General features: G+C 46.1%; 2 protein-coding genes across 3 annotated transcripts in view; one reads left to right on the top strand and one right to left on the bottom strand.

Annotated features, from left to right (window-relative positions):
• LOC125023582 (serine/threonine-protein phosphatase 2A regulatory subunit B'' subunit alpha-like) overlaps positions 1-12,136 on the bottom strand; it is a 61,320-nt gene extending 49,184 nt beyond the window's left edge. The window contains exon 1 of one of the 2 annotated variants that reach the window (XM_047610936.1): positions 11,435-12,136. The gene's annotated coding sequence lies outside the window, so the exon portion shown is untranslated. Of the gene's footprint in view, positions 1-11,041; positions 11,169-11,434 lie in introns of those variants that run through there. The other variant, XM_047610937.1, reaches the window with a different exon arrangement.
• Positions 12,137-21,606: 9,470 nt separating this feature from the next.
• Positions 21,607-25,254, top strand: LOC125023988 (neutral cholesterol ester hydrolase 1-like). Its single transcript, XM_047611601.1, has 5 exons — positions 21,607-21,838; positions 23,259-23,493; positions 23,820-23,889; positions 24,060-24,231; positions 24,314-25,254. Exons 1-5 carry the CDS (start codon positions 21,698-21,700, stop codon positions 24,932-24,934), a joined length of 1,239 nt encoding a protein of 412 aa, XP_047467557.1. The 5' UTR covers positions 21,607-21,697; the 3' UTR covers positions 24,935-25,254.
• The last annotated feature ends 2,178 nt before the right edge of the window (positions 25,255-27,432 follow it).

Genomic DNA, 27,432 nt, shown 5'->3' with positions numbered 1-27,432 from the left:
CAATAGACTGCGTGATATTCCGCTCTACCGACATGATCAGTCAAGCCCAAATTGTTACAAGCTTTTTGCGGAGATAGATGGATAATTTGGATTAGACGCAGTTGGTTGAGCAGAAGACGCATCACGTGCCAGATAAGAGGAAGCGCCGGAGCCAGCGATGAGAAATCCGGAGGGCGAGCCAGGAAGAAAAGAGGGAGAAGAGTCTTCGTCGGATAGTGAGAAACCTGGGGGTTTGTTACACGGGACCATCTGGGATGTTGTTCTTGGATATGTGCTGTAAAAGGACATGTACTTGGAGGTGATAGACCAAACAGTGTGTCCGTCATCATCCGTAACAGGCAAAACGCTTGAAAAGAGCTTCGAAAGCGGCGAAAGCCATGAAGTCATCAAGTTGGTAGAGGATTCTCGACGCCTCCGTGAGGAAAATTTGCTCTTGATAGGCGCACTTATGCTGTGTTTACACTGCCAGCGGTGAGAGTTACAAAAAAAAGAGCTGGGGTCGAATGGCATATTCAAAGGGAACTGGTGAAACAATTACATACGACTGGTCAAACGTGGCATTGGAGAGCTGCAGCGCTCCATTAAACGTTACCTTTTCGATGCTAGCGCGAAAGCTAGGAGTGACCTGACCGTGACTGGTCTGCACCAATTTCAATCAGCCACAAGCACACACTGCGGTTTGAAGCCTGGCATGATGGACCGCTGTGAGGTCTCACAAATCTCGGAAGAATCCAGCTGCCTCCCAAATAAAATGTAATCAATGCCTGGATTTTCCTAATGAAAATGAAGCCCTGCATTTGAGCCCCCGGAGTCACTGAGTAGATGTTCTGCATAAAAAAGGGGCAAGACACCAGAGAGCTGGATGTGGTTAGACTCAAGGAATCAAATTTATATGTTAAGGAAAGATCGTAGTTTGGGCTGAATAACCTTTTTTTATGTAGTCAAACATGACAAAGTCTGAACTGAATTCAGCCCAAACTGAAGCATAACAATAGGTTTAATAATGCTTCGGTCGTAGCGACTGGAAAGAAAAATGTAATATTGTTGTCTTTTCCTTTCCTGCTGCCAATAATGATACATAACGTAATTTCTATGTAACTGGGATAGGGCTAGAAATGAGGGACTACAAACATTTAACATTGCTCTACTTCACAAGAGATGACTAGACCTTTACAAAAGCACAAATTAGTTCGTACATCGCGCTTTATCATAGACACTTTACATTGGATACATTATTCACCCTGTTGGTGGTAAACTACCTCAGTCTGGCCACAGCTACCCTAGAGCAGACTGCCAATCCACGCCAACGGCCTCTCCAACCACCACAGAACATCACTTAGTCGCAATCATACACCAGCTGGGGTTCACACTGGGAGCAAGGTGGGTTAAGGACGGACTAGGGACAGTACCGCCCTCTACCTCCCGAGCTACTGCCACCCTGCTGTCACGAAATATACAAAACGTGGAGATCTACTTGGCGACGGAGGAATTTTCTATGGAATTTTCTCTGGTTCATTGTCAAATTCAGTTACACTGACGTCCACTACAGTTACACACACACACACACACACAGCCACCGGTGGTCAGACTGGCAGGCAGGAGGGAAGCGCGAGTGTGCTGGGATCCGACCAGTTCACCCACGGCCGACTGCCAGCAGTCCACCGCACGAAAAAACACACGCCGCCGCCTCATCCAACCGCAGCCCCGGAGTGTGTGTTTACATATACGTCCGTCCCGTGTGCGCCTCCAGTATATATACGGATGTGCACAAACGCAGGGTCACGTATGCGGAGCGTGCCTCCGAGTAGAGCGATTGTGTTACAGTGTCCTCTAAGTGCGTATGCATGGGAGTTGAGGACGCAGTGTAAACAGCGAAGGGACTCCCTTGGCTTGTGTTTACTGACCGAGATAAAGACTGTCATTCCTCTCTCACCACCAGCGCACTTCCGCCTCAGTCCAACCAGAAGCAGGGAGAGATGCACTTAAGCCTTGGCAATGTCACAGCAATCTTATCTTGCCAATAAAGCCTCTTGAATGGATTTAGATTAAACAGAGGAGGAAAAAACAAGAGAGGGCACCCTGGTGAAATTAGGTCATTTCTCCCCCCCACCTCCTCTTCTTCTTCTCTTTCGAACACACATGTTAATGTACTTCAGAACCTTTACTGTGCCCCAAGATGCAGGGTGGCATAACAAACAGGAGCAAAGCCTTAAAATAGTCTCCCCCTTAGTTCCCATGCCGCACTGGAGGTATTTCTGCGGCGGAGCTAATTTCCAACGGTGGATCATATAATTTACCCACATTTCTGTCTTTCTACTTCCCTCTCTTCTCCCTGCGGTAGTCGTCCTCTGCAGTCTTTCATTCATGTACCCACAGCCCTCCGTGTTGCTCAATCTCAAGTTTTTTCTCCCACCTTTCTCCATCTATTCCAAGAAGAGAAAGGCACAGTCCGCTCGCACCGATTACTGGAGAGCAAACGCTGTCCTCCGTCGCTCGGGTCACAGGTGCACCGCTTTAAGGCTTCACACCTGGCATTTAAATGCGCGTGTTCGGTGCCACCGCTTGAGATGTGACTCATGTAAACTCTTCAAATAATTTGGGATGCGGTAAAATATTCTGCTGTCTCTAATAACCGGCTACTGCAGTTTCAGAACCACGAGCGGCGCTCTTCGTTGAGTGTGTACCTCAGTTTGGGGAAATGTTACGAATTGTTACAAAAATATGATTATTTGTTGTTTTAGAGACCTGCATAGAGCCATCTAGCTAAAATCCTGGAAGAATCCATATGCAGAATAATGTAATTGCCACACAAACCGGCCACTGTCGGACCAATAGAGGCGAACAGGGAGCTGCCACGGACCAATCGCCATGGACCAATCGCCATGGACCCATCGCCATGGACCAATCGCCATGGACCAATCGCCATGGACCCATCGCCATGGACCCATCGCCATGGACCCATCGCCATGGACCCATCGCCATGCAGCCAAGAAGACACCGGAAAAACCCAGGTGCCTGCTGGAACCGCCCGCCATAGGGCCACAGACAACAGCCCACAGGACTGGAAGAATCCATACGCCCACCATTTTTGAACGGATTGCTGTTGTTGGAGACACAACAAACATTTTGTACGAGTCGTCTTGAAAGTTTCAGTCGCCATTGTTGAAAGTGAAGCAAGACGTGAAAACGCAAAGTAACTAGATGGGCAAAAAAAAGCACAGCGAGCCACACTGACGAGTGCACGAGTATAAATGGCTCCCACCAGCGTAGGCTACGGCATCTACGTCCCGCGGAATGTGGTCACAAGCAGCCTTGACCACCTCCAAACTCGGGAATCGTGTCCATACCAGGTGTGGACAGGGGCCTTAGTCAGCTGCTGCAAACATTCAGCTGACTTTTAACGTATAATGCTCCGGGTTTTGATTGGACTCACGGCCTCTCTTGTTAGTCTAATCTATTGTTTCCGTTTCTCATATTTATACGCAACAGGGTTTCTCGCACACATTTACACCTCGAATAAACACCGCAGTTTCGCTCGATAAACCCAGAAACGCTGTTAAACGCAAGCTAATGCAGCTCAGGCTTCATCTGCTTCCACTGCGAGCGAAACACTACGGAGGTAATGAAAAGAGCAGGAGGAGTAAAAATGGGCATAAAAAGAAGCAATAAAATATTTTTAGCCTCAGACTCATTCATGTCTCGAACTGGGGCCAGGAAGAACCTCACCGCCATGACTATGAATGGTGCTGTTAGTTAGTTATTTATTCCCCTTTCTGTCTTTCTCCCTTGGCAAGTGCCCTGCCACTGGAGGAATGCCTGGTTCAGATTCAGATGTGTATGTGTGTGTGTGTGTGTGTGTGTGTTTGTGTGAGAGTATGTAGCGTGCAGACAAAGAACCCCAGTGTGGACAACGGGACACAATCAACCACTCAATGGAAATCTATTAACTCATGGCACACAAACACACACACAAACAGACATTCCAGAGTCCACGGACGAGAAGCAGTGACATTCAGACCCGACCGGCGCATTTTACACTGCGACCACAATGGAGCCAGTCAATGAGCGGCGGAGGGACGACGGGAGATCTGTGAATCAAAGTCTCCACGGATCTTCATCCCCGCCTCGCTAATCTTCCTCTCTCTGTCGTCGTCGTCCTCCTCCTCCTCCTCCTTTTCGTCTTTTATTCCGTCCTACTTCCTTTTTCCCAGGATGGATCTCACACTGGTTAAAGGTGGCGAGGAGAGGCCACTGGGCACAGTCCACCTCCCACACACTCTTGAATGAATCAGCCCATTGTGGCCCGGATTCTATTCCTAACACTGGTGCTTTTGATATGCGGGCTCTGTTTTTGGGGTTTTATTTTGACGACCACATGGAACGTACCTGTTGCCGTCGTTTATCGTTTCGTTTTCGGACCCGAAGCCAGCTACATGACCACGGAACTGCTGCGTAATTGTCACAGTTTACGACTTCTTATCAGGGCGCCTGAAATTATCTCCGCAATTTACATCGAGTTAAATATTATTTATGTCAATAAAAGAGTCGCGTCTGATCGTAAAGGGGGCAAGAAACACAGCGGCGGAAGACTTTTAGTTGGCTCGTGCAAACCGAGAGTCAAACAGGGTCCACCTCCTCCTCTTCTCCTTCTTTTCCACTTTCTGAAAGCCACACCTGAAGGCTTGGACTTTGGCTTTTTCTTGTTGACGATATCTCCTCCTTTTCCTTGTTGATGCCTGTTAATAAGAACCACGGCGCTACGCCTACGCCTACAGGCACCTCTGCTATTAGGCTTTCTCTCTAGGAACATATTCAAAAAGTACAAATTTGTCATTGGCAGGTCCAACCCTTCTCTACCTGCGACTCATCCCATTTCATCATCACTAAACATCACAAGGGTCTTAAAGGTCTTAATGTCTGGACGCTGGCACAAGTGTTGTTTTTTTAGCTGACACGTTAAAAGGTTCGGTTCTATCTGAGTTCGGGCTTAAAGTGAACTCTTTCAGCTATAATAATTCAAGGAGACTGACATCTAAATTGGAGGAAAGGTGTAAGAAAGAAAAAGAATTACAACCATTCTTCCGCGGAGATGCCTATTGTGAGGGCTTTTGTTATTTCGTGATTGGATATCATTTTAAACACAGGTTGGCACAGTGTGCAGTGGTTAGCGCTGATGCCTCTCAGCAAGAAGGTTCTGAATTCAAACCAGGTGCTTTCATAACTTTTCCATTCTTGGTTTCCCTTGTGTTTACTTCCTGCTCTTTCTTGCTCATCTGTTTTCCAATGCCCCCATCATATTCTCCCCTGAATCCCTACATAGTTGATAGAGCGAGTTTGTTTTTCTTCTCTCTTTTTTAAATTTTTTTACCCATTGGATTTATCTCATGTTTTCTCGATGGATCATCTTTTGTTGGACTAATGTTTGGCCTCCCCCCCCCTGCTCCAATTCCAGTAGCGTCTTTTGTTGCTCTCCTCTGTCTAAGTTTAATTCATCTTTTGTAAATTCTCCCTGCCTCATAACACGCTCATCCCACATTCGGGGCTTTATTCTGAACCTAGGAACGCCACGGCGCGAACTGAGGACTCCGCAAAGGGAAGCGGCTGGAAACAAACAAACACAGACAGAAACTAATTAGGAAACAAGACATAGGTGAAACTGATGAGAGGGGCCCAAACCAAGCAATGACACAAGCTTTCAAAGCATCTTAAACCCAATGTCGTGACCGGGACATAGGCATAGATTTAACGTGGTTGTATAAAAGATAGATCATATTGTTATACTACACGAATGCCAGGTCCAAAAGTTTCCCAGCCGAACACTCAATTTGAAGCAAGACGGTCAACAGTATCCACTTCTCCATTCCTTCTCATAATGCTACGCCTTCTAAAAATGGCCAACCTAACGCGATGTGACGGTGTCCTTTATAATAACGACCAATTTCCAAGCGATTCACTGTTTCCCTCTCCAGCAGCTTTTGAATTTCTCTTTCATTTCTCATATTAAAATTAAAAGAGAAATCGTAAAAAGACCAAAGACATCTCGGTTCAAACGGGGCAACCTTGGTATACGTGAAAGAAATTGAGAAATACCTTGATGAGCAATTCCGACCAGACGCGTGCAGCCGATGGAAGAGGGTTGCGATAAACAAGCAGCGTGTGTGTAAACTTCCGTTTATTAAGGCGCAGAGTACTAACCCCCCCCACCCACCCCCACCAAAACACACCCACTTCTCACTATCACGCTCACACTTTCCCTGTCACGTCTTCATTTTTAGCAGCCGGCAGCGTTACATGGAATATGAGACGACCGCCCACCCACACACAAACACACAAACACCACACACACACACACACACACACATATGCTGCCGAGAAGCGTGAACGGCTGTGTCACTAAAAAGGGACGTAAAGACCATTTGTAGCTTTAAGCTGCACTGATAAGTAACACACAATCTTGGTGTGTCTGCGAGTGTGTGAATTAGTGTGTGTGTGTGTGTGTGTGTGTGTGTGCGCTTGTTTGTGGGTTTCACAACCAAGGGCAGGCGAGCACATGTGGGTGCAGAGAGCTACATAAATCACACTCTGAATCAATTAAGGGCGCATAAATGTGAGAAGTCCGACTGCAGTGAGTGGCCTGGTGCACAGTTTAATGCTGATGACAGATGCGCCACACCCAAACCCAAACACACACACACACACACACACACTCGAGCATGCACCCAGACACACAGCCAAACACACACACACACACAGAGAGTTAGGGTGTGGGTATGATGTAACTCACTATTTCACGAGAAAGTAATCCAAAAACTAAGCGCAGTCAAAGCCCCCGGAATCTCTTTTTGCGCATCCCTCTCCGTCCGCACACACAAAACTCTCGGCACATTCTCGCACAGTAGCCGAGCTGAACGCCGCACCAGGGAGTTGTCCTGCCTTATAAATAAAGAGGTGTGCGTTTCCGCGTTTGTTCAAACACGGTTTCCACCTTTGTTTCTTTCCTGTCGCGTGACTCCGTTTTACAGTCCCATTATCTTTCAGGTCGGCGCCGACGTAGCACGAAACGCAGGAACATCTGCATCTGGTCAACGCATTTCTTATTCTTTCTACACGTTTGGCAGGAAAATAAAAATAAAAGTCGCAAACTCCTGGCAACGCGCGGTCAAATATTTGGTTTCCTGTTATGCTAAATGTTCCAGGTTGGTGAAAGACGAAAAGAAAGAGCAAAAGCACACAGTCCACCGCGCCGGGCTGGGAGCGTAATTAGAGGTGCGTTCTGCATTGTATTTACGTTCGACGGCACCAGGGAACATCAAATAGAAAGTCAGCGTTTCCCAACTCGAAACCGATGACAGCTGCGCTACAGAACGTGTCACAAAAGTTTCCACGGTTTAATTTCTCGTCCTTTTTTACTCACCAGGATCTTTCTTTAGACTTTTCTGGCCGGGTCAACGCCCAGGACTTTAAAAGTCCACAGAACAACGGAGGCTTTCCGCTTTAAAAGTCGAGCCTGCGAAGAAGTCATGAGGGCTGTTTCCTTACCCTTCCGGGACTGGCCTCCCGAAAACTGCAGAAGACGGTTGTTATCCCGCAAAGGCCGTGGAGGTGCACCTCGTCACCAATAAACTGAACGCGTCCTTTTGAACTCGATGGGTTTGCAGACGTGAATAAAGACGCGTTGCAAAATCCGGCCTGACCTCGCGATCAAATATCAACTGAACATTTTAATGTTAAGGTTACATAATAATCTGTTCCCTTTTTCTCAACAATAATAGATGGTGCGTTACCCTGACAAAGACACGACATGATTAAACTTGACGTTAACAGCGCTGATACGGGATGATGTGAGTTGATCCAACCTGCGTCTGGCTGCACTGAACCACCACAACCACAGTGATTAATCTATTACATCAGGACACTCCCTGTGTATTCCCGGTGGGATATGGTTGCTAGGCAGTTACTGTCCTTCCACACCTATGAGAGAAATGGATAAAACCCAACTTAATATCTCACATGATACACACACACACACACACACACACACACACACAAAAGTTGGGAACAACGAGCACTCGTGAAAAGACGCACATCTGTGAGGGACTGCGAGAGCCGCGGCTCACATGAATACGACTCCGAAACCGTCGCCCATCCGCCCACCACAGTCCGCCCACAAAGCGTCCATCTATTCGAGCGGAGGAGCAACACGTTGAGCAGATAATCCATCAATTTACGCGGGAGTTAAAACACATAAAAGCGCCTCCTCTGCGACGTGCAGGTGACAAAGAGGGTCAATGGAGACGGCGACGTGAAGACTAACGGTCACAAAGAGGAAAACGGATCAACGCAGGAGGACGAGTCGCCCGCTCAGCACCGACAAACGCACCTCAGATGAATTTCATAGCTCCTCTCTGCACCCTAACTGTGAATTTACTCATTTTCCCCCCGTGGACTGAGGCTCTCGGATAAGTTTACACGCGGAGTAAATGTCAGGGCCCCCCGAGCTCTTCCGACATCATGTTTCACGCCAGGATATCATCGTCCGGTCCATCCATGAGAATAACTAAATAAAATGTGCCCATTTGCATCGTCAAATGCCTGAATTCACACTTATGATGTAAGAAACTTATCAAACGATCAGCCTGTTTGGGACGAATAAATTCTTTCTTTCACTATCAGTTAATCAGTTTTAGTGCAGTGCAGTGTGCAAGTATGTTTGATGAGATATTTACACTTAGTGTTGGCATAAAAGCATCACAATTACTATTCATCATGCTACAAAATACAGGAAAATTAGCAAACAGCCTCAAGCTTATTTGGTAATTTTCGAACTATAATCAACTAATTTAGTTAACGGAGGTCATAATCGTTGTCCATTTTCCTGTTTGCCGACTTGTAATATTGATTCAAAGTGCGTCACTGTTGGTTTTCGTGAATATTGCGGCGGTTGTGGCCTTGTCTCTAGGTGAACACGCACACGTGGGACAAGGAGGCCTCGCGTTTTGCGATGCGAAGCACACACACACACACACACAAACTTCCACATTCTCCACAGTTCATGCGGAGCGCTCTTTGTGGCCTTCCAAGAGTCAGTGTGTCCAGCCAGGCTCGAGTTACAGCAGACAAGATCCTCTCATTCCTTCACACACATTCACAACATCCATCATCTCACAGACACATCCAGCGAGCGGGCCAGGGAAGCAACAAGAGAGCGTTGGTTCGTTGCTCCCCGCTCTGACTCATCCCCGTCACTCTCCGCCGTCTGAGGCGAGAAGGAGGCCTTCCCGCTGAATTACGGATTCGTTAAAGCCTGTGACGGTTTGACACTGATGGTGCCGGGATAAAAGAAAAGGAAAAAAAAAAAAAAAAAAAAGAATTCTCATCTGAAAAATAACTTGAAAGGGTTTGTAATGGACCGAGCCGTTTCAACGACGGCAATCTGACGATGGCTTGTAGAACGGCGTAAACGTGGCTTCAAAAGAGGAAAATGCAAAGTAAACACACACCGACGCCGGACTAGATGAAATCAAACGAAAAGTAAAAGGACGCACGGATCGGTGTCAGCATCAACAAAACAAAACACGCGCTCTAACTCGAGACGTCATCACCGGAGCTTCGAAATGAAAGTGCATTTCAGGGTAATAATCCACGTAGCGGCCTTTACCGAAACCAAACCAAAGATATCAATGTGACCGAACATGTCTCCTTAGAGTGTGTGCGCATATGTGTGTGTGTTGTGTCTTATGGGTGTGTGTGCCACATCTATTCTAGGAGAATTCCAGAGGGGAGACCCTGTGACTGACCCCCACCTCGCAGGATCTGACAGGATATCGCCGCCGAGACGTGCACACACATAGACACACATGCATATATGCAGTTGCATATACATGTGCACAGACACAATATGGTCATGCACATAAACCGCATGCATGTCTGCATACATGCAGACACAACATGGCAGCGCTGAAGGGCATGCACACATTCACATCCAGGGGAGACACAGAGTGGTGGTAAACACGGTTCATTAGGTGCACTAGTGAATACAAATGCATTCTGATATAACAGCCCTGCACTAAGTCTTAGCTCCATGAGGCTGTGATTGAATTATGTTGTACCAACACTAGTTTATATCGTTTTGGCAAGTCCATTTCAGTCTAAAGCTAAAATAACAGAAATTCAAAACAGTTAAACAGCACCACAAACTACAGGCTGAAAAAAGATCATAACGTTAAATTACCTCCACATAAACTGAACATTATAACAGTCATGCAGGGGTATTTAGTGCAGGACCTGTATATTAGAATGTGTCTGTGCACCTAGTGTTTTGATAAATGAGTGTATACTGCATGCATTTTCGTTTATTTTTATATTTCCTCCAAGTCTATTTTTTCATTGTTCTAAATATTTAATGCATTTCTCTCCTACACACCCCTACACATTTTGATTTAATGCATTGGCTGCAGCGCTTTACAGATCAATAGTGGGCACTTCACTGGTTTTATATTTACACACAATGTGTGCTGCAAAATCAAATTCCATTAATTAGTCTCAGCTAAGCATCCTAGCTGAGAACAGCTTTGCTCCCCAAGAATGCCTGCAGCATCTTTCGCGTCTTAAATTTGTCAATGGAAGTTACAAATTTGCTCTTATATCTGGGCTGTCAGGACAGTGTGGGGGCCACATACAGCCCCATTTTCATCTAACCAGTAATACAGAGGAATAATAACTCGTAAGTAACAAGAACTCTGAACGTTTTCCATTTTTTTATAGTGCAAAGAATAATTAGAACAATGTTTACATTTAATAATGCTGTCTGCTGTCTTGGGGTTGTGTTAAGTGCACGTTGCTCTTTAAAAGGACAAATTAGGAATAGCAGTTATTTTCATTGAAAAAATTGCTGTCTACTACGTAAACTCTGCACGTTGCAAATTCATGCTGCGGCCCAGATTTGACCCTTTCGCGGGCCGCTATTGGCCCTCGGGCCCTATGTTTGACACCTGCGTCTTCAATCAGGGAGTTCAGTAAAACTTGAAAAGACCGAAGTTACCTGAGCGCTTCGGGACGTTTGTTCACTAAACAGGAACTGCGGGCTACTTTTCTCAGCGAGCAGGTTCAGGTCGACTCCCCTTCGATGACCCGCTACAATCTGCGCGTCCGATCTCCAAACTTCCTCCCTCACAACTGGAGGACCCCCCACCCTCCCCTAATGAGAAAGGCCAAGCGCGCGCGTACGCACGCACCATTTACGTGCGCGCAAAAAAAAAAAAAAAAAGCGAAATACTTCATTAAACGCGCCCCGATTATCAAAAGCCCCGCGGCTCGCGGCTCGCAGGCGATATCCCTGCGGCGCACGAGACGGCGCGCGAGACGGCGATCAAACACGGCAAAGTTTCTCTGAACAGATACGAGAGGAAACACTCATTCTGTCACCATCGCTTACCTTCTTCTCCTCCTGGCCCCCTTCACTCCTCCTCCTCCTCCTCCAGCCGCCTCCAAACTCTGTCACGACGAGGCTCGACGCAGACTGCGAATCCACACAGCCGCGTTTTTTTTTTTCCGGTAACCGGGGAACAGCAGCAGCAGCAGCGCCAGCGGCAGCAGAGAGTGGAGGGAGGTTCGCCTGAGCACGCAGCGGCAGCTCCGTGTGTGTTCGTGGGAATACGTGTGTTTGTGTGTGTGACAGCTCACGGAGAGAATGAGCAGCAGAGAGAGGAGAACCGGGGAACTTAGGGGGAGTTCCCGTTAACAGACCGGCGGGGCGGGGGCTCCAGTAGAGTGACAGGCTGCCCAGTTTTTTTTTTTTGTTTTTGTTTTTTTGTTTTTTTTTTTCACTTACGTTCGCTGCTGATTTGTGTAGTGGAGCTGAAAAGTACACTCGCTTGCCAAAACATTAGGCACACTAGAGACAAACAGACCGTTTTAATGCGACAGCCTTCCACTGAATCCGTGTTCACGACTGTTTTTATCTTCAGTTTGTGTTAAAATAGCGGTCATTCAACTGCATGGAGGTCATTTTGGAGGATGTAACGTGTTATTTAGCCGAGACCACTGACCGCCAAAATAATAGAAACACTTCCTTTGTTTAATTCAGAACATTTTAGATCTTCCAAAAATGATTTTTCTCTCAATAACTGAACACTACAATTTTAAGTTTTAGTCCAAGATTTATTAGGATGCATTTGAAAATAAAAAATAAACAAAACAAAGCCCTATTTGTCTGCCTTTTTGTCTTTCACATTGTGATCTAAAAGAATTGTTTAATCACAGGTTTCATGATTACTTTTAGTTTGCTGTTTCCTATACATGCAGAGCAATCCGTTTTGGACCAAGTACACAACAAAGCAACCTATTTTTGAGTTTGAAGCTGCACTTGCGCCAAATTTGATTTGTCCGAGTGCGCTCATCTCACTGGGTTTGCCTTAAATGCACGTATAAACATGTCAAATGAGTTGATTAGATCTGAAAGTAGCAGCCCTACATCGAAATGTGACATTTACAATATGGGCTTCTTTCAAGGATTAAGCTGTAATCATTTTTTTAAAATTCATTTTAATGATAAAACCAAACTATATGCATGTTCACATCAGGCAGGAAGAGGTTTGGCTGCAGCACAATCTGGTGAAGTGTAAAACTTCTGTGCTTAAAACCTGTGTTTCTATGGAGACCAGGTATTTGCCTTCAGCAGATTTAATACAGTTTGAGTTTATAAATGAAGACAAGAAGACTTTTTAAAAAAAAAAAAAATTTTAGAGTGGCTGAAAGTAGCACCCACACAGAGGTGGAGAAAAACCCATATGGCTGTCTTTTTGTATTTTTTTTAGCAAGTTCTCCGTGTCCTGTTGAAAGATAGTGACTGAAATCTCGGAGATTTGACCCCTCCCCGGCTCTGCATGCATGCCCTCTGTTATTAGATCCACATGGTCAAAGGGGGCTGAGAGGATTTCGGTGTCCTGCCTTACTGTTAAAAGAGGCGCCGACGCTGCAGGCGCCACTTGACGGTGGAAACCACAGTTTTAGGAGATGACCCAAGAGGGGGGGAAATAGCTCAAACGGGATGCAGTCTGAGGTTGTGTTGCTGCCAGTGTGAAGTTACCATGCCGATGAGTGAGAGTAAGACCTGCTGATGGATGATGTGCAGTGGATGTGATTTAAGGCACCCTAACACACTCACACACACACACACACACGCTCACACCTAAGATCCCTCTCCAAATCCTGCTGGAATGTGTCTCCTATAACAACATCAAGTATCACAAGGTTTGCATCACATGACAAGTTGGACCACTATGTGTCTATGTGTGTGTGTGTGTGTGTGTGTGCGACGGTACCTTGTCTTGCCCACAGGATAAAAATAAATACTCACACTCAATTAGAGGAGGAGCCAGTCCAGCATTACAGGAAGAAGTCCGGCTAAAGAGGCAACGAGAATTCCCTGAAACATTTTTGGACCACTTACATGAGCACATTTGCACATTGGTAGCAAGCAAACAGCAGAATATAAACCAGGGACTCTGACGAGGGTGCCACGGGGGTTTGCACCCGATGAGCAACTGTGGTAAAATGAAATCTTTGAGCATCTCATGATCAAATTTATGCATCTACTTCAATGCAGAGATGTTAAAACAAAATCCAGATTTCGGTGAGGGAACATCGATTCAGATGGATTATTTAGAAGAACTCTGCAGATCACGATCAATGCTGTGTTTATAAATGGCCATGCACGTGTGTGAAAGGAAACCAGAGGCTTAAAGGCAAATAAAATACTGTCAGGACTAGTAAACTTGGTCTGTGACAGAGTGCAGTCTGCAACTATAAGCAGGACTTGCCACAGAACCGACCATCTGAGTTGCAGATGCATTTTGAAGAAACCGAGCTTCAGGGTCACCGTGGACTCTGTTGCACATCGAGCAAAATATAAAATAGCTTTTTTTTTGCACACATATTCTGTCCAAATATCCAGTAAGGCGGCTAGAAAGTTATGCTAGGTTAATTAGCTTTCAGGTAGCCAAGCTACACTGTTGGCCAGTGTTGCTCAATTGCTTGTTGGTGTTGAATATTTAATACGGTGAGATGGTGCATCACCACTTGATGTCAGCAATGAAAAAACATTGAAGGCAGCCCAAGGTTTTTGAACTTCCACCTGCCACGTAGCAAACGGTGCCGGGCGTTAAGTCGCAGAGCGGGTGTTGCACTTGTACTGCATATATTATTAGCTGAAATAATACAAAATTTGTCTGTTTAATTTAAACAGAACTGAAACCTACTAGGTATTACTGGATGTCTATAATAAAGTCTGGTATTGTGTGTAAACTGAATATTTAGTCCATTTTGCTATTTATACTGCCCGCATATTTAAAGTCTGGTGTTCTCAATTCGTTCATAAATTAATAATTAGCATGGCTACTAGAAACTAGGGCGGTACGACCAAAAATGTATATCACAGTATGTTGATGGTATCGTGTTATATCGTTGTGTTTTACTTATTCTGACATATTTATTGATATTTAAACATGTTTAAACTGCTATGCCTGTAATGTCAATAGCAGCGTGCCCGGCTAACGTAATAATTGTAGTCTGCACACAACTTTTTTTTTGTCTCACTCATGAAAAGCTAAATTGGCGTCCCCCGTCAGCTTTTGACGGGGGACGGGTCTACCCAAAACAGGGACTGCCGATGCTGCACCTTTTTTCTGTCCTCTCGTTCTGCCGCTTCATTTTTGTGCCTTTCCGTCTTCACCACACCTCACAGTGTCGCGCCGTGCGTGTTTAGAAGCACAATATTGAAAATGTTCCGGTCTGAAACAGTGTCTCGTGGCGCATTGTTCCGAACGCTGTGTAATCAAATACACCGGTGTGCCGGTATATTAAAAATTCATATCATAACGGAAAAAAATAGCAGTATTTGGTATGAACCGGTGTACCACCCAACCCTACTGGAAACTAATCAGCAACTGGAGTCTAGTCTCAGTAGTTGTGTTAGTCTCAGTTAAGACTTTGAGAAGTTATTCTGAAAAACAGAGTAAAAAAGATCTTGACTAGAATTCAAAACAGCCCTGGCTACCCTCGTCTGGTCAGAGCTGCAGCACAGGACATGAAAAAGAGATGGAGAGAAGAGAGAGAGAGTTGCAGGGATGAAAAGTAAAGGCAACGAGGGTGCTGACACATCCTGACAAAATGGAACAGGGAGTGTCACTCAGCACCTCACACACCGACACAGATGAACTACACACACAGTCTGCCTTAAGGTCCAGACACCTGGATCTGAGCTTCTGCTGAAAGCAGCCCATGCCAGAAATACAGCATCACATATAGAGCCAAGGACAGCAGGGTCACACAGACGCACCCACACACACACACACACACACACACACACACACACATATACAGTCCAACAATTGAGGCCTAAATATGCCAGACTGAGACTTATTACTGCACTAAAGTTAATAAAACACTTGACTGCACGTGCATTTTTACAAGGTGAGCCTGCTCGGCTCTGCGCACGCGCGTTTGTGTGCGCTCTCGCAATCAGCGGGCTTTTCAGACTTTGTGTGTCTCTGAGAGTTTTGGGTTTTCGTCTCCGCGGGGAAATGTCAGTGAAATGGGAAGGGTTTTATTAGAGTGTTACATGATACCAGCTGTCTAAGCCGGCTTCCTCCCCTAGACCGAGACGCGCTCTCCCCGTCTTCCACGCAGCCCCCTTCAGCCTGTGTGCAGGCGTTATGTGTGCGGCTCCTCAACATGTCGAGGTTCCTCCGCCGCAGCTCCAAATGCTCCGCATGTTAATTCGCCAAACGTGCTCCCAGAAGCCGCAGCCCACGGTTAATGGAACGGCAATCGCTGTTTTCGGATATTTAGCACGTGCAATCTGGAGGTGACCCCGCCGCCCCGCCATTTGTCCGAGTATCAGCCTGTTTATCTGGGTATCTTCTCTGGTTGCTGCCTACTACATCACTCACGCACGCTCGCCACCGCAGCAGCTGCCTCTCGTCAACGTCGCTCCGCAGCAGCTGAGGACGAGGGGAGGAGCGCGAAGCCAGCGTTTAACAGCCTCGGTTCTGGCCGTAGGGGACGCGGGTGCAGGGAGTCGGGGAGGGGCGGCGGGGGTCTGGCGAACACAACATCAGGATCCCATTTAGGCCAGAGAGAGGCTCGTGGGAGCGGGACGGGGCGTCGGCTGAGTATGCGGAGGAGGAAGTGGGAGGTCATGCGTGTGCGTGCACGTTCCTTGTCTTTTATGTGTGCTCAATCAGAGCTGCAATGTTAATCCCCGTCGCCTCATTCGCTCCCGTCTCTAATGTGGGTTTTTTTTTTTTTGTCTTCGCTACTGTGTCTATCAAAGAGTCACGCCGGGGGTTGCACATGTTTGTTTGAACTGGCCGCATCACTTCTGGACAGAACAGCGCTGGGCTGTTTTTCCGTGCATGCCCAGGTTAAAGGTCGGGGCCGAGGCATGCGGTCGTCCACATCGTTGCGGCGCTTGACCTCTGACTCCTCTCCGCCCGGGCCGGCTGCCAGCCTGATGCTTTTTCCAAACTGTGGGATGCATGAGCTGAATTCGCTCCGCTATAGCCGCTGGCTGGCTGGTTATGGCCTGCACAACCTTTTAGCAAGGATCTCCCGGAGACCAGTGGAAAACTTGAGTCTAACACGAGGTGGAGATGAGCTTTGGATGGAAAGGCTTACTAGAAAATGTGAAGAAATTGTAAAACTGGTGACGAAGAGCATATGAAAATGGTTTCCCACTTCCACCGAGTATCGCTCCTCCTCTCATTTACAGTAAACCGAGGTCTGAATTTATTCCTCACGTCATCATTAGTCACGGCTCCTCTTTTACCTCTGGTGCAGGCATTTAATGCATTACACAAGATTTAGAAAATTGCTGTTTTCAGGCGCTATGACTAAGACTTGACGTGTGAGAGAATGGGTGTGTGTGTCTGTGTATGCCTGGGTAGGCCGACGCTACTTCTTTCTTTCTACCCCGGCCCTGAAAATCACATTACACGTGTTAATAGCCGAGCCACAGTTTGTATAGTCGGACTCCGAGATGTTTGATTTCATCATTGCCCGTTCTGTTGCGCTGCTTCGCTCCCTCGCTCACACAAGAACAAAGTTCCCTCTTGTTTTGCAGCTGCAAGGGGACACTTCAGTGTAACACGCATGTAGCAGAACGACCAGTGAGTGAAATGGCCCGTTTCCAGCTGCAAACTTAGAATCAGGTCGGTGCCGTATGAGGGCAGAATGAGGAGAAACTGCAACAGATTAAAAATGAAACAATACCACATTGCTAAGATGGTGACGGCATTTCATCAGCAGCCAATTACCGAGCGCACCGGGAACAGTGTGTGCTCGAACGCCTCGCACCGACAGCAGCGCGCCGCCCTGCACAGAACAGAACAGAATAGAATAAAAATAAATCACAAAACGACCTTCTTCCGTGGCCCGTTCTTGCAGACGTGACACCTTTGCGCTGCAGGGGAAAGAACAACAACAGGTTGCTGTTTGTCTTTTCAGAAATAGAGTCCGTGTTGCAGCTGAAGCAGAGCAAGCACCAACTGGCCTCCTGTCCATGACATTCCTGAATGCCACAGTACATTGGTGTCATTGTGTGTAAATGTGCGCGTCCAACCCGACAATGCGTTGCTTCCTCAGTTGAGGTGCGTTTAAAACTGTCATTTAAGTAAGTAAGTGAGTAAGACATTGCCTTGTTGTGCTTCCTTAGTCAGACTGCCTCTGTCCTCTGCAGTGACTCTGTGGACCTCCCGGCTGACTAATGCTGACAAATTGACATTTTATAGAAATAAAATAAAAGTGACCAAATGGGAAGTCAGTCCGGCTATCAGGTCTGACAAAGCTGCAGCCGCCCTTTAATAGAATTGAGCTCATTTCCTGTTGGCTTTACAAAGAAATGCAACTGTCATATATGGTATTTGTCATAGTCCACCTGCACGTCATCATTCTATTTATTCATGCTACGTGCTGCCTTCAGAAAGCGTCGTGTTTGCCATGTTCACATCCATAGGATCAGGCCTCTCACGTGGTATTCATAACTTAGGGGGTGGAAGTTTTGAACTGACTGAGCTGCGATGAGTTCGCTGACATTTTCAGAAATGCCAGAGGTGGGTTTGAAGTTAACCTTTCATAATTTAGCTGCATTGAGTTTTAACTTTATAATATGTATGAGGAAAATGCTGCTGGCCCCATTTCTAAAGTGTAGCTCCTAGACCCCAGTAGTTGCCTAGCATTCAGTGCTTTTACATCCACAGCTTAACTGAGCTATTTTCTGAATGCAGTTTACATGCGACGGAGAAAATCAAATAACTGACGGGAACGTGTCCTCCTCCTCCACACTAGGTGGCGATATGTGTCTTTTCAGTGGGTTAATACGGCCCCCTTTCCAGATGACCTATTACGTCATATAAGAAACAACTGAACAACTCTAATCCAGCAGTTTGGCATTTCAAAGCACAAGATGGATAATAGTTTAGCTTTTTTATTGTCATATGTAAAGTGCGCGCTACTTCTGGTGCAGACAAGATGGGGCTATCCCTCAGGTGGTTCTTCTACCGGCTCTGTTTACCTTCTTCTTCTGCGCCCGGCTTTCCTGGTATGTTTTGGTTCCAGGGTCACATGCCCGGAACAAAAAACTTGGAACTCCGATATTAGTCGGAGTAATTCGTTTACATGCGCTTAAATTGTCCAGTTAGAGTCAGATTAAGGCAATAATTCAGTTTTTTTACACTATACGCGCATGTAAACATACTGATTGTCTTCCCATTGATTGTGCAACTTTTGTCCTCCCAGGTCAAATTTGACTCAGTCTGTGTGACTATTTATGACACTGAAACTGCATAGTAACAATGTGTCTGAGTCTGCAACAGCAACAGTAAACATGAAAAGAGGTACGATCCGACATGATCTGCAGGACCCCGTCAGACTGAAAAAGTCTGTTTATCATATATAACCCCGACCCAGCTGCTCGGTGAATGTTAGAAGTAACCTCAAGGGAAAACTTGACTTTCCTTCCAGTCAGTCTGTGACACACACACACACACACACTCACACAGTTATAGAAACAGACCCATGTTCGACATATGCGCATGCATTCGCTCGTCCCCCCAGCAGCCGGAGTCACCCAGGCCCCGTCATCGTCCCAGCTGAGCCGCCTCTCCCTCTGACACACTGAAGAGACAGCATTCCGTAAAGTAAATTATCTTTGCTTTAGCGTTGAATCTAATGTTACACATGTTCTTATTTAATCAGCGTTTAAGATTAGGATACCAGATGCGTAACACTGAAACGTATTTAAAGGCAGCATCAGGTCGAGGGTTTGAGCCATGAGACGGGACGGCCCGAAATGGAAAACCTCCATTTCTGCCTCATGCGTTTAGTCATGTTAAATGACCATAAGTGTAATTCCAGTCAGCGACACAAGAGAGGGGCCCACTCTCTGCCCTCCATACCACAGACTGCAGGGAGACGCCAGGCCAGTGCACGGGAGGGGAGGGGATGGGGAGGAGGGGTGTTCGGGGGTTAGTGAGGAGGGGGCAGGAAGAGGGAATTTTAATGCACACTCTTTACACCACACACACACACACACATACATAAAAGCACATATATCACATTCACAATTTAAACCTTCTGCTGACTCTCCCACTCAGATGGATTCTTGGAAAGAGACCAAGTGTTGCGTGCGTGTCCGACTTCGTTAGAGATCGTTTGAGCGTGAAACACTGACCCCGTGTAGGATTCAGGATTTGAAGACGACTGCAGAAAATTTGCAGCTTTGTGCGTCACGAGCGGCCGGTGCTATTATTATTACATTACATACATCTCGTTTCTTCCTCTTGCAACATCTTCTAGTTACACTGCTGGGTAGACTTGGCTAAACTAGAGGTGTAAAAGGTGTAAATGAAATTGTAAATGTTGGGAAATAACATAATAAAATGTGAAAAATCAAAGGTCAAGCTGAATTAGAGCATATTAAAAGAATAAAACCACAACTCGTGTTTTTCCTACTACTTCCTTAATCGGTGAAACGAAGCTCGTGCACGGATTCTTGGTTTTGCTAACAAGCTTCTGCAATTAAAGGCGTTATCGTGACCTTCTGCAGCCACCTCGCCACATCACCATCTTCCAAGAGGTTAATCCGACATGGTCCGCTGCTGGTCAGGCTGCTGTGTTTTGGAAAAACCAGCCCACAGCGCAGGGGTCAGATCCTCATCAGGTCTGATGTTTGTTTACGCTCTCACACAGGGCCGCCAGGGACAGGCAGCGGCCACTGAAAAGCTACAGCGTGGGAAGAACCGAGAGACTCTCTGCCCCGTCTGCAGCGAAGGCCCCGCTGCTCTTCGCCTTTCCGTGACCTATATTTAGAGCGATCTTGGAGATCAGTCGTAGGACGTGATCGTGCATGGGGCATGAATTCTCAGTGGGTTATGTCACTGATTTAAAAGTCAGACAATCACCAAATTCTCCACATTTGTTTAGTTATTTATTTATTTTGTGCTTGTCAACGTTTAAAAACACTGAGCCGGTGTGAGTATCGAATGCAGAATCCTTCCAACTCAGCCTCGGACCAGAAAATAACTTTTATCTGAAAACGGATGGAAAGTCAGAAAAGTGCTGTAGGAGGATCAATAGAGTATAAATGGTGATGAGCCTCATTCCTTGGCCGCTCCACTAATGCCCTGCAGTGAGACCTTAGTCTAAGTATTGATGTCTGCACAGGAAAAGGCATCAATAGTCAGGATGAGAAGTCCTCCTGACTTTGGACTTCACCAAACAACCCGGAATGAACCATTTCCACATCAAAGCTTACGAGTAATTCCTTTAAATACTGTTCTTTTTGATAGTGTAGTGTTTGCTTTGATAAGAAACACTTAAAGTGTCACACTCAAAATGTCATGAGCAAATCAAATCACTCACAGTTAAAAGTCAATACTCTCATATGACCCGTATTAAAACACATCTGCTTTACTTTCTAATTAACTTTAACACATTTTGCACTTCAAGAAATTCTGCACTCTTTTTACCTACTGAAGGAAATGGTCTTAATTGTAATGAAATTAAATAAATAACAGAATGATTGGGCTGTTTTTTTGTTCCCCCCATGTCCGGTCTACAACGTTGTTCTGCCTCCCTGTGGTCAAATACCTGCAATGCAACTGCGCTGCTTTTTCTTTACAGCTCTAACAAGAAAACTCTAATTCCCAGCTTTCCATTCGTCGCTTCCATTCGGCCTTCAAAGTAAAAGTCTGAACACTTTGTCGATTTTGCTAATTAAATAACAATAAAAACTGAAAGAGGGAGGGAGTGGGACCAAGATTGTGTTCCAAAATGCATTTTTTTAAATAAAAGTTTAAAATCTAAAAAATAATATTGTAATTTAATAAAGATACAAATTCAGTCTAATTTCGAATATTTGTGACCAGATGTAGCCACGTCTGTTTCATTATTTTGAGATTTACAGTCATATTTACTGATTGCAAAGCTCTAACATATTATATATATATTATTCTCTTAAAAGACACTTTATTATTTATTTATTGGAGTTTTATTTTTGTAAATGCCCAAAAGGAAGTGTTTTCTTCCTCCAAACCAACTCGTGTGACAGACAGATTAGGAAACAGCGGCTGCTGAGGACGTCAGACTGTAGATCTACATGTCTGGATCCACTGCGGGTCCTGAGGCTGAGTGAGACGAGATGAAGCTGCTGCCGCTCGTAGTGACCGTGCTGTTAACGGTGGCGGTGGCTTATTACATCTACATCCCGCTGCCCGAGGCCATCCAGGAGCCGTGGAAGTTGATGCTGCTGGATGCTGCGTTCAGGACAGCCGTGCACCTGGTAAGAAGCGAGGGATGGGTGTTTGGGGACGAATGCGTGCAAGGTGCAAGGAGGACTTTCTACCTGCAGTGTTTTGAGCTCAGTTACAACAGTTATTAATGATTTATATCGGAGGTTGGCGCATGCACTGCAGAGTGTGTAGGGGGGGAAAGCAAAAACTAAAAATAACTATTGCTCCGGTGGCTGCAGAATTCTGGCACTGATAAAAGACACACCTCTCAAAACCAACACAGGAGCCGGACTTTGAACCTCATTTGAATTAAATTATGATATCACAACTTAATCATAGCGGTGCCTTTAATGTTGATATTTATGATTAAAGTCCTAAATAACACACACAGTTGCTAATGGAAATAATCTATTCAAGTCCTCAGGTGCCTAACCGTCGTGGATTAGTCGCGCCCTGTCACGCTTGCGCCGTGGAATATCATTTCACAGTTGGGGTGGATTGGGTAAACTCTGTGAAAGTGCACTCACTTAACCGTGTGAGAGTGTGTGACTGTCGAGGCGCTGACCACACAGCGACTTTTGTTCTGCTGCCGTGTGAAGGGGATGAAACCGTTCACCTTCACCCTTGTCCCACATTTGGAAAGTGGCACGCGCGCGCGCACACACACACACACACACACACACACACACACACACACACACACACACACACACACACACCGCTAGTGACCTGTTGCCACACTGGCTGTGATTTATTTGCCGTTTTAACGAGGTGTGGCACAACGCTGTGTGTTCAGCTTTGTCCATTTGTAAGAAACTGGGTGGAAACACTGAGCTGGTTTACAAAGCTGGGATGATTAAACATTTTCCTACGAGCAAACTGTGATTATTAAAAACCGCCTTAGTTTAAATGTGCTCATTTGCAACTATTATATACTGCTTTAAGTATGTTTTGTGTGCAGAGGAAGAGGCTAAAATATTAGGCCTGGATGTGTGCGTGCATTGTAGTTTATTCTGGTGTATGTCTTTAGTCTGTGAGAACACAAATTAGGAAATTAGGATAAAACTCCCAAAACAACACATTAAAATGCACTAAAAATAAATTACGGTTGAAGCGGCTTTTAAAACTCTCTGCTTGCACACTGACAGACACTGTATTGCAGCTTTGGCCATATGAAGCAACTCAGTTCCAATACATGCAAGTTGCTGCTGGGGGGGGGGGGTGGATTTCAACACTGCACATAGAATTGCTGCATAAACTGCTGCTCTTATGAAATGCTGTTGAGGACGACATGTTTCACGGCAGTTTGCTAAGTCACAACCAGCTGGGACATAGGTGACGGGGTGAGACGTCTCAGATCGCTGCCAAGAGATAAATTGTTGGTTTTTACTTCCTGTCATAAATGCCTTACTCGCATCCTGAAGTGATGATTACTCCCTCCCTCCCCGTCCCTCGTTTTTCTGTCACCAGGGCACTCTGAAGCACTGGCTGGGGATCGAGCATTACATCCTGTCCATTAGGCGGTCCACAGAGGGCTTAGAGAGCTCTGACCCCGGCGCGGGCGTCATCCCCGGCGTGAAAGTCAGCGACATCGCTTTCTCCGGCGTCCCCGTGCGAGTCTACGAGCCTCCGGCCGGAGGGGAGGGGCACCTGAGGAGGGGGCTGATGTTCCTCCATGGAGGCGGCTGGGCCCTCGGCTCTGGCAGTGAGTACAGACCTCGCCGTCGCCGCCGCCGTCTTGAGGGATAATTTAGAGTGGGATTCTCAGATGGTGGGATTTGAGTCGGATGGTCCAATATCAGTTGCTCAGTATGCATTTATAGATGGCTAGCTGTGTTGTACTAATTTCACAAATGCAGCATTAACATATAAAATTAAAAATGTGCAGTATTGTCACTTTCACTCATAAGCTTGGAAAGGTTCGGTCGAGATTCAACAAGTAGTTTAACTTTGTGTGCGTTCAGTGCAGATAATAAAGTTTCTAATAAACTGATGATTTTTCTTTCATCTCTCCACCTTTCACTTCCTCAGAGAGAGGGGCATATGACACCATCAACCGAAGAGTATCTGATGAGCTCAACACCGTCGTGGTGTCTGTTGAGTAAGCGCTTCTCCTTTTGTCTCATTATACCGTCTATTTTCACGACTTAAAAGAGGCTCTGCACGGCTACTTGAACGCATCGAAATGCGCGCCAACTTTCTGAAGAGCTCCACTCGCCGCCGTGTAATATATCACCGGTAAATTAAGCTCTGGGACCTCTGTGTGTGCAGGTATCGTCTGTTTCCAGAGGTGCACTTTCCATTGCCGTATTTAGACTGCCTCGTCGCTGCCAAACACTTCTTGTCTCCAGAAGTTCTGGCCAAGTATGCAATCGACCCCGAACGCGTCGGCGTGGCGGGAGACAGCGCGGGAGGGAACCTGGCTGCCGCTGTCGCACAGGAGGTACAGTGCGCACGCGAGCGTTCGTCTCCACGTTTGTGTAACGTAATACCGGGTCTCATGTTTTTGTTTTTTTTTCCCCCAGATTTCCTCAGATGAGACCATGAGTGTGAAATTCAGTGCCCAGGCGTTGGTATACCCAGTGCTCCAGGCTCTGGACTTCAACACGCCCTCCTACTTGGAGAACCAGCAGGTGCCCGCCCTGTACCGGACCGTCATGGTGCAGTTCTGGCTGCAGTACCTCGGCGCAGACCTCTCCCTGCTGCCCCAGGTGTTGGCAAACAACCACAGCGCCTTACAGCACTCGCCCATCACCCCAGAGCAGAGGTCGCGGATCGACTGGAGCTCCCTCCTTCCCCAGAAATACAGGAAGAACCACAAGCCTGTCGTCGTCGAGAAGCGATCGGAGGGGATTCTGAAGATGGTCCCGGGGCTGCTGGACGTGCGGGCGGCGCCGCTGCTCGCCGGACCCGAAGTGTTGGCCAAGTGCCCGCGTACATACATCCTGACGGGCGAGTACGACGTGCTGAGGGATGAGGGGCTGATGTACGCCCGGCGCTTGCAGGATGCGGGAGTGGCGGTCACCAGCGACCACTACGAGGACGGGTTCCACGGGATTTTCAGCTTCATAGCCTGGCCGGCGGACTTTGACATAGGGAAGCGGGCGCTGAGGGGTTACCTCAACTGGCTGCAGAACAACTTATAAAAGTGTTTGTGTGCGAGTGTGGAACGAGCGCAAGCATGTGTGTGTCTCACCTAAGCGAATGCACTAGCCCTCGCCTCTGTGACAACTCTCTAAAGGGCTTAGAAATGTGTTCCTCGATTAAAACTATAAGCTCAGGGCCCTCGTCTGTGTGCATATACAGAGTTTACAGTCTACTGGCAACACTGACACTGTGACCATCTACTAATAAACGCATAAAATCACTTTCACGGCCACAAGCTTCGCACTAATGGATGAATTAATCAGTCGCACCCACACTGCATACACATGAGCAATAAATGTCACCAAGTTGTTGAAACTGATTTGCTTTTCTTTTTTTTTTGCTTTTTTAATAAGTCAGTGCCTCAGAAGTTTGTGTTTGCGCCTTTTCACCCAATGAATTAATTGTCAGTTTTAGCAATTTTTCACTATTTTTCATCGCTGCTTTCCAGTCTCAACAACTATTAAAAAGGTTTGCCGTGATGTTTTAGCACAGACAGACAGCGTTGTGGCACTATGGATGAAACCCGATGGCATTTTGGGTTTTCATTGATGCGTCTCCACAAAAATTAAACTAATTTCCAAAAAAATAAATGAGCACGAGCATTTCGGCCATTCCTCAAGTTCCAACTTGAATTTGGGTGTGTTACCTGTAATACCACTCCCAACACACTCATCTGAACTTTGTGTTTAGTGCCACTTGTCAAATGTTAGCACGCCAGCGCACTTTAACCAGAGAGCGAGCACAGTAAACTGCTTAATGTCCGCATGGGTTCTTGTCAGGTTCTTGTCGTAAAAAGGTGTGGCCGGGAAAACATGAGAGAGATTCAAAATAATGCTTTAAATAGGAGGTGCTATGTTTACTGTGAAGTATCCCGCCCCGCAACAAAAGGAAAGGCGGCGTATTTCCTGATAAATGACAAATGCTAACAAAAGGCGCTGTTTCGGTTTACTTTTGGTTTGATACACTTAATCCGTCTGCCCTTGTCTTGTGGTCTTAATGCCTGAATGACGTACATACAGAAGTCGAGAAAGATCCCACTCCGCCGGCTCAGAACCACTCCCGTAACACCTTAAAAGAGGCTGACCAAACCTACGCACACAAAACTGATATTTGTACGGGCTCCTCAGTGTTTTATGAATGGTGTCAACAAATACATATTGCCCTACTCGTGGGGCACAGTTTGTCCTGTTCACTTTAATAAAACTGCCTTCCTGATAAAGTGTCAAAGCATGCATCATTTTCCGCTTTGAGGGAAAAACCTCGGCCTTGAAAATGTAGAAAAACTCGCCGTATGTCATCGGATACACGGCACGAGTGGCGCGTCACCCATAAAGCTCGAATGTGCGAATCAGTGCTTGTCCGTTAAGTTCAAAATCAAATCTTGAGAGAACTATATATACGCTGCCTAGACAAAATGTTCCAAAGTGACAAAGCCAGGATTCATCAGGCTCAGATTGTGAAAGAGTGATTCAGGGGGACATCATTTTCACACACGGATTGGCCCCGACAGAGTCCAGACATTAACCCCATTGAGAATCTTTGGGACGTGCTGGATAAGGCTTTGAGGTGTGGTCAGACTCCCCCATCATCAGTACAAGATCTTGATGAAAAATTAACGTAAATGGCAAATGGCAATAAATCGTGTAACATTGCAGAAGCTTCTTGTTAAAGCAGCGCCACAGGGAATGCCACTGCAATCAAAGCTAAAAATGGTCTAAGGGAATATTAGAGTGTGTGACCTCTTTTTTTCTTTTTCTTTTTTTTGTCCAGGCAGTGTATATGTATTTCAAGTATGGACTATGGTTTTCCTCGTCTTCTTATCACTAATATCCATAAACTGTCTAAAGACACATGTAACTCACGTGTCACGTGTAACTCTCTACTCTGCGTCGCTCGTAGAACGAGCGCATTAACCTCTCAAACAGCGCCATCTTTTATGCATTGTCACGATCACATATAGCAGAGCAAAGTTCATTTCTGGGTCACTGAAACCAGCTGCACTAATAACCGATGCAACAGTGCCCCCTGTTGGACTGAACCCATGACAACGTGACCCTGGCATGTTCTCCGTAGAGTCTGTATGTAGAGATAAAAGCTGTTCACATCCAGGATATATGGTTCTCCTTTAGAAACACACATCAAATGATCACCTCTGTGAGTTTGTTTACTTAATTGCTGTACTTATTCACAGTGCAATATCATGCACTCGTACGTTACAATAGACTGATTTTTCTATGATATGATAATGAGGCTAACATTATGAAACCAGTGGAATAAAGAACGTAAAAGTGACATTTTTAATGCTGGACTTTTTCTTTACTGCTACTTTTACCAATCCGAATTCCGCTTACGCCCATATGCTGCTAGTTGGAAAGCATCAAACATAATAAAGAAATGACATTAAGTCCTGTTAATAATCCTCTCTGCAAGGAAACAAACTATAAGATTCTAGATGATGATAAAAAAAAAAAAAAAAAAAAAAGGAGGATTGTGTGTG

Source organism: Mugil cephalus, chromosome 17 (genome assembly GCF_022458985.1).
Source record: "Mugil cephalus isolate CIBA_MC_2020 chromosome 17, CIBA_Mcephalus_1.1, whole genome shotgun sequence".
Classification (NCBI taxonomy): domain Eukaryota; kingdom Metazoa; phylum Chordata; class Actinopteri; order Mugiliformes; family Mugilidae; genus Mugil; species Mugil cephalus.
Note: the sequence above shows the minus strand (reverse complement) of the source record. Positions and strands in the feature narration are given on the sequence as shown.

What these genes read in the sequence shown, in the direction of transcription:
- LOC125023988 (XM_047611601.1), top strand. Translation starts at nt 21,698, where the DNA reads ATGAAGCTGCTGCCGCTCGTAGTGACCGTGCTGTTAACGGTGGCGGTG. An exon ending in TCAGGACAGCCGTGCACCTG is followed by an intron (nt 21,839 to 23,258) that starts GTAAGAAGCGAG and finishes TTCTGTCACCAG; the next exon opens with GGCACTCTGAAGCACTGGCT. An exon ending in CTGGGCCCTCGGCTCTGGCA is followed by an intron (nt 23,494 to 23,819) that starts GTGAGTACAGAC and finishes TCACTTCCTCAG; the next exon opens with AGAGAGGGGCATATGACACC.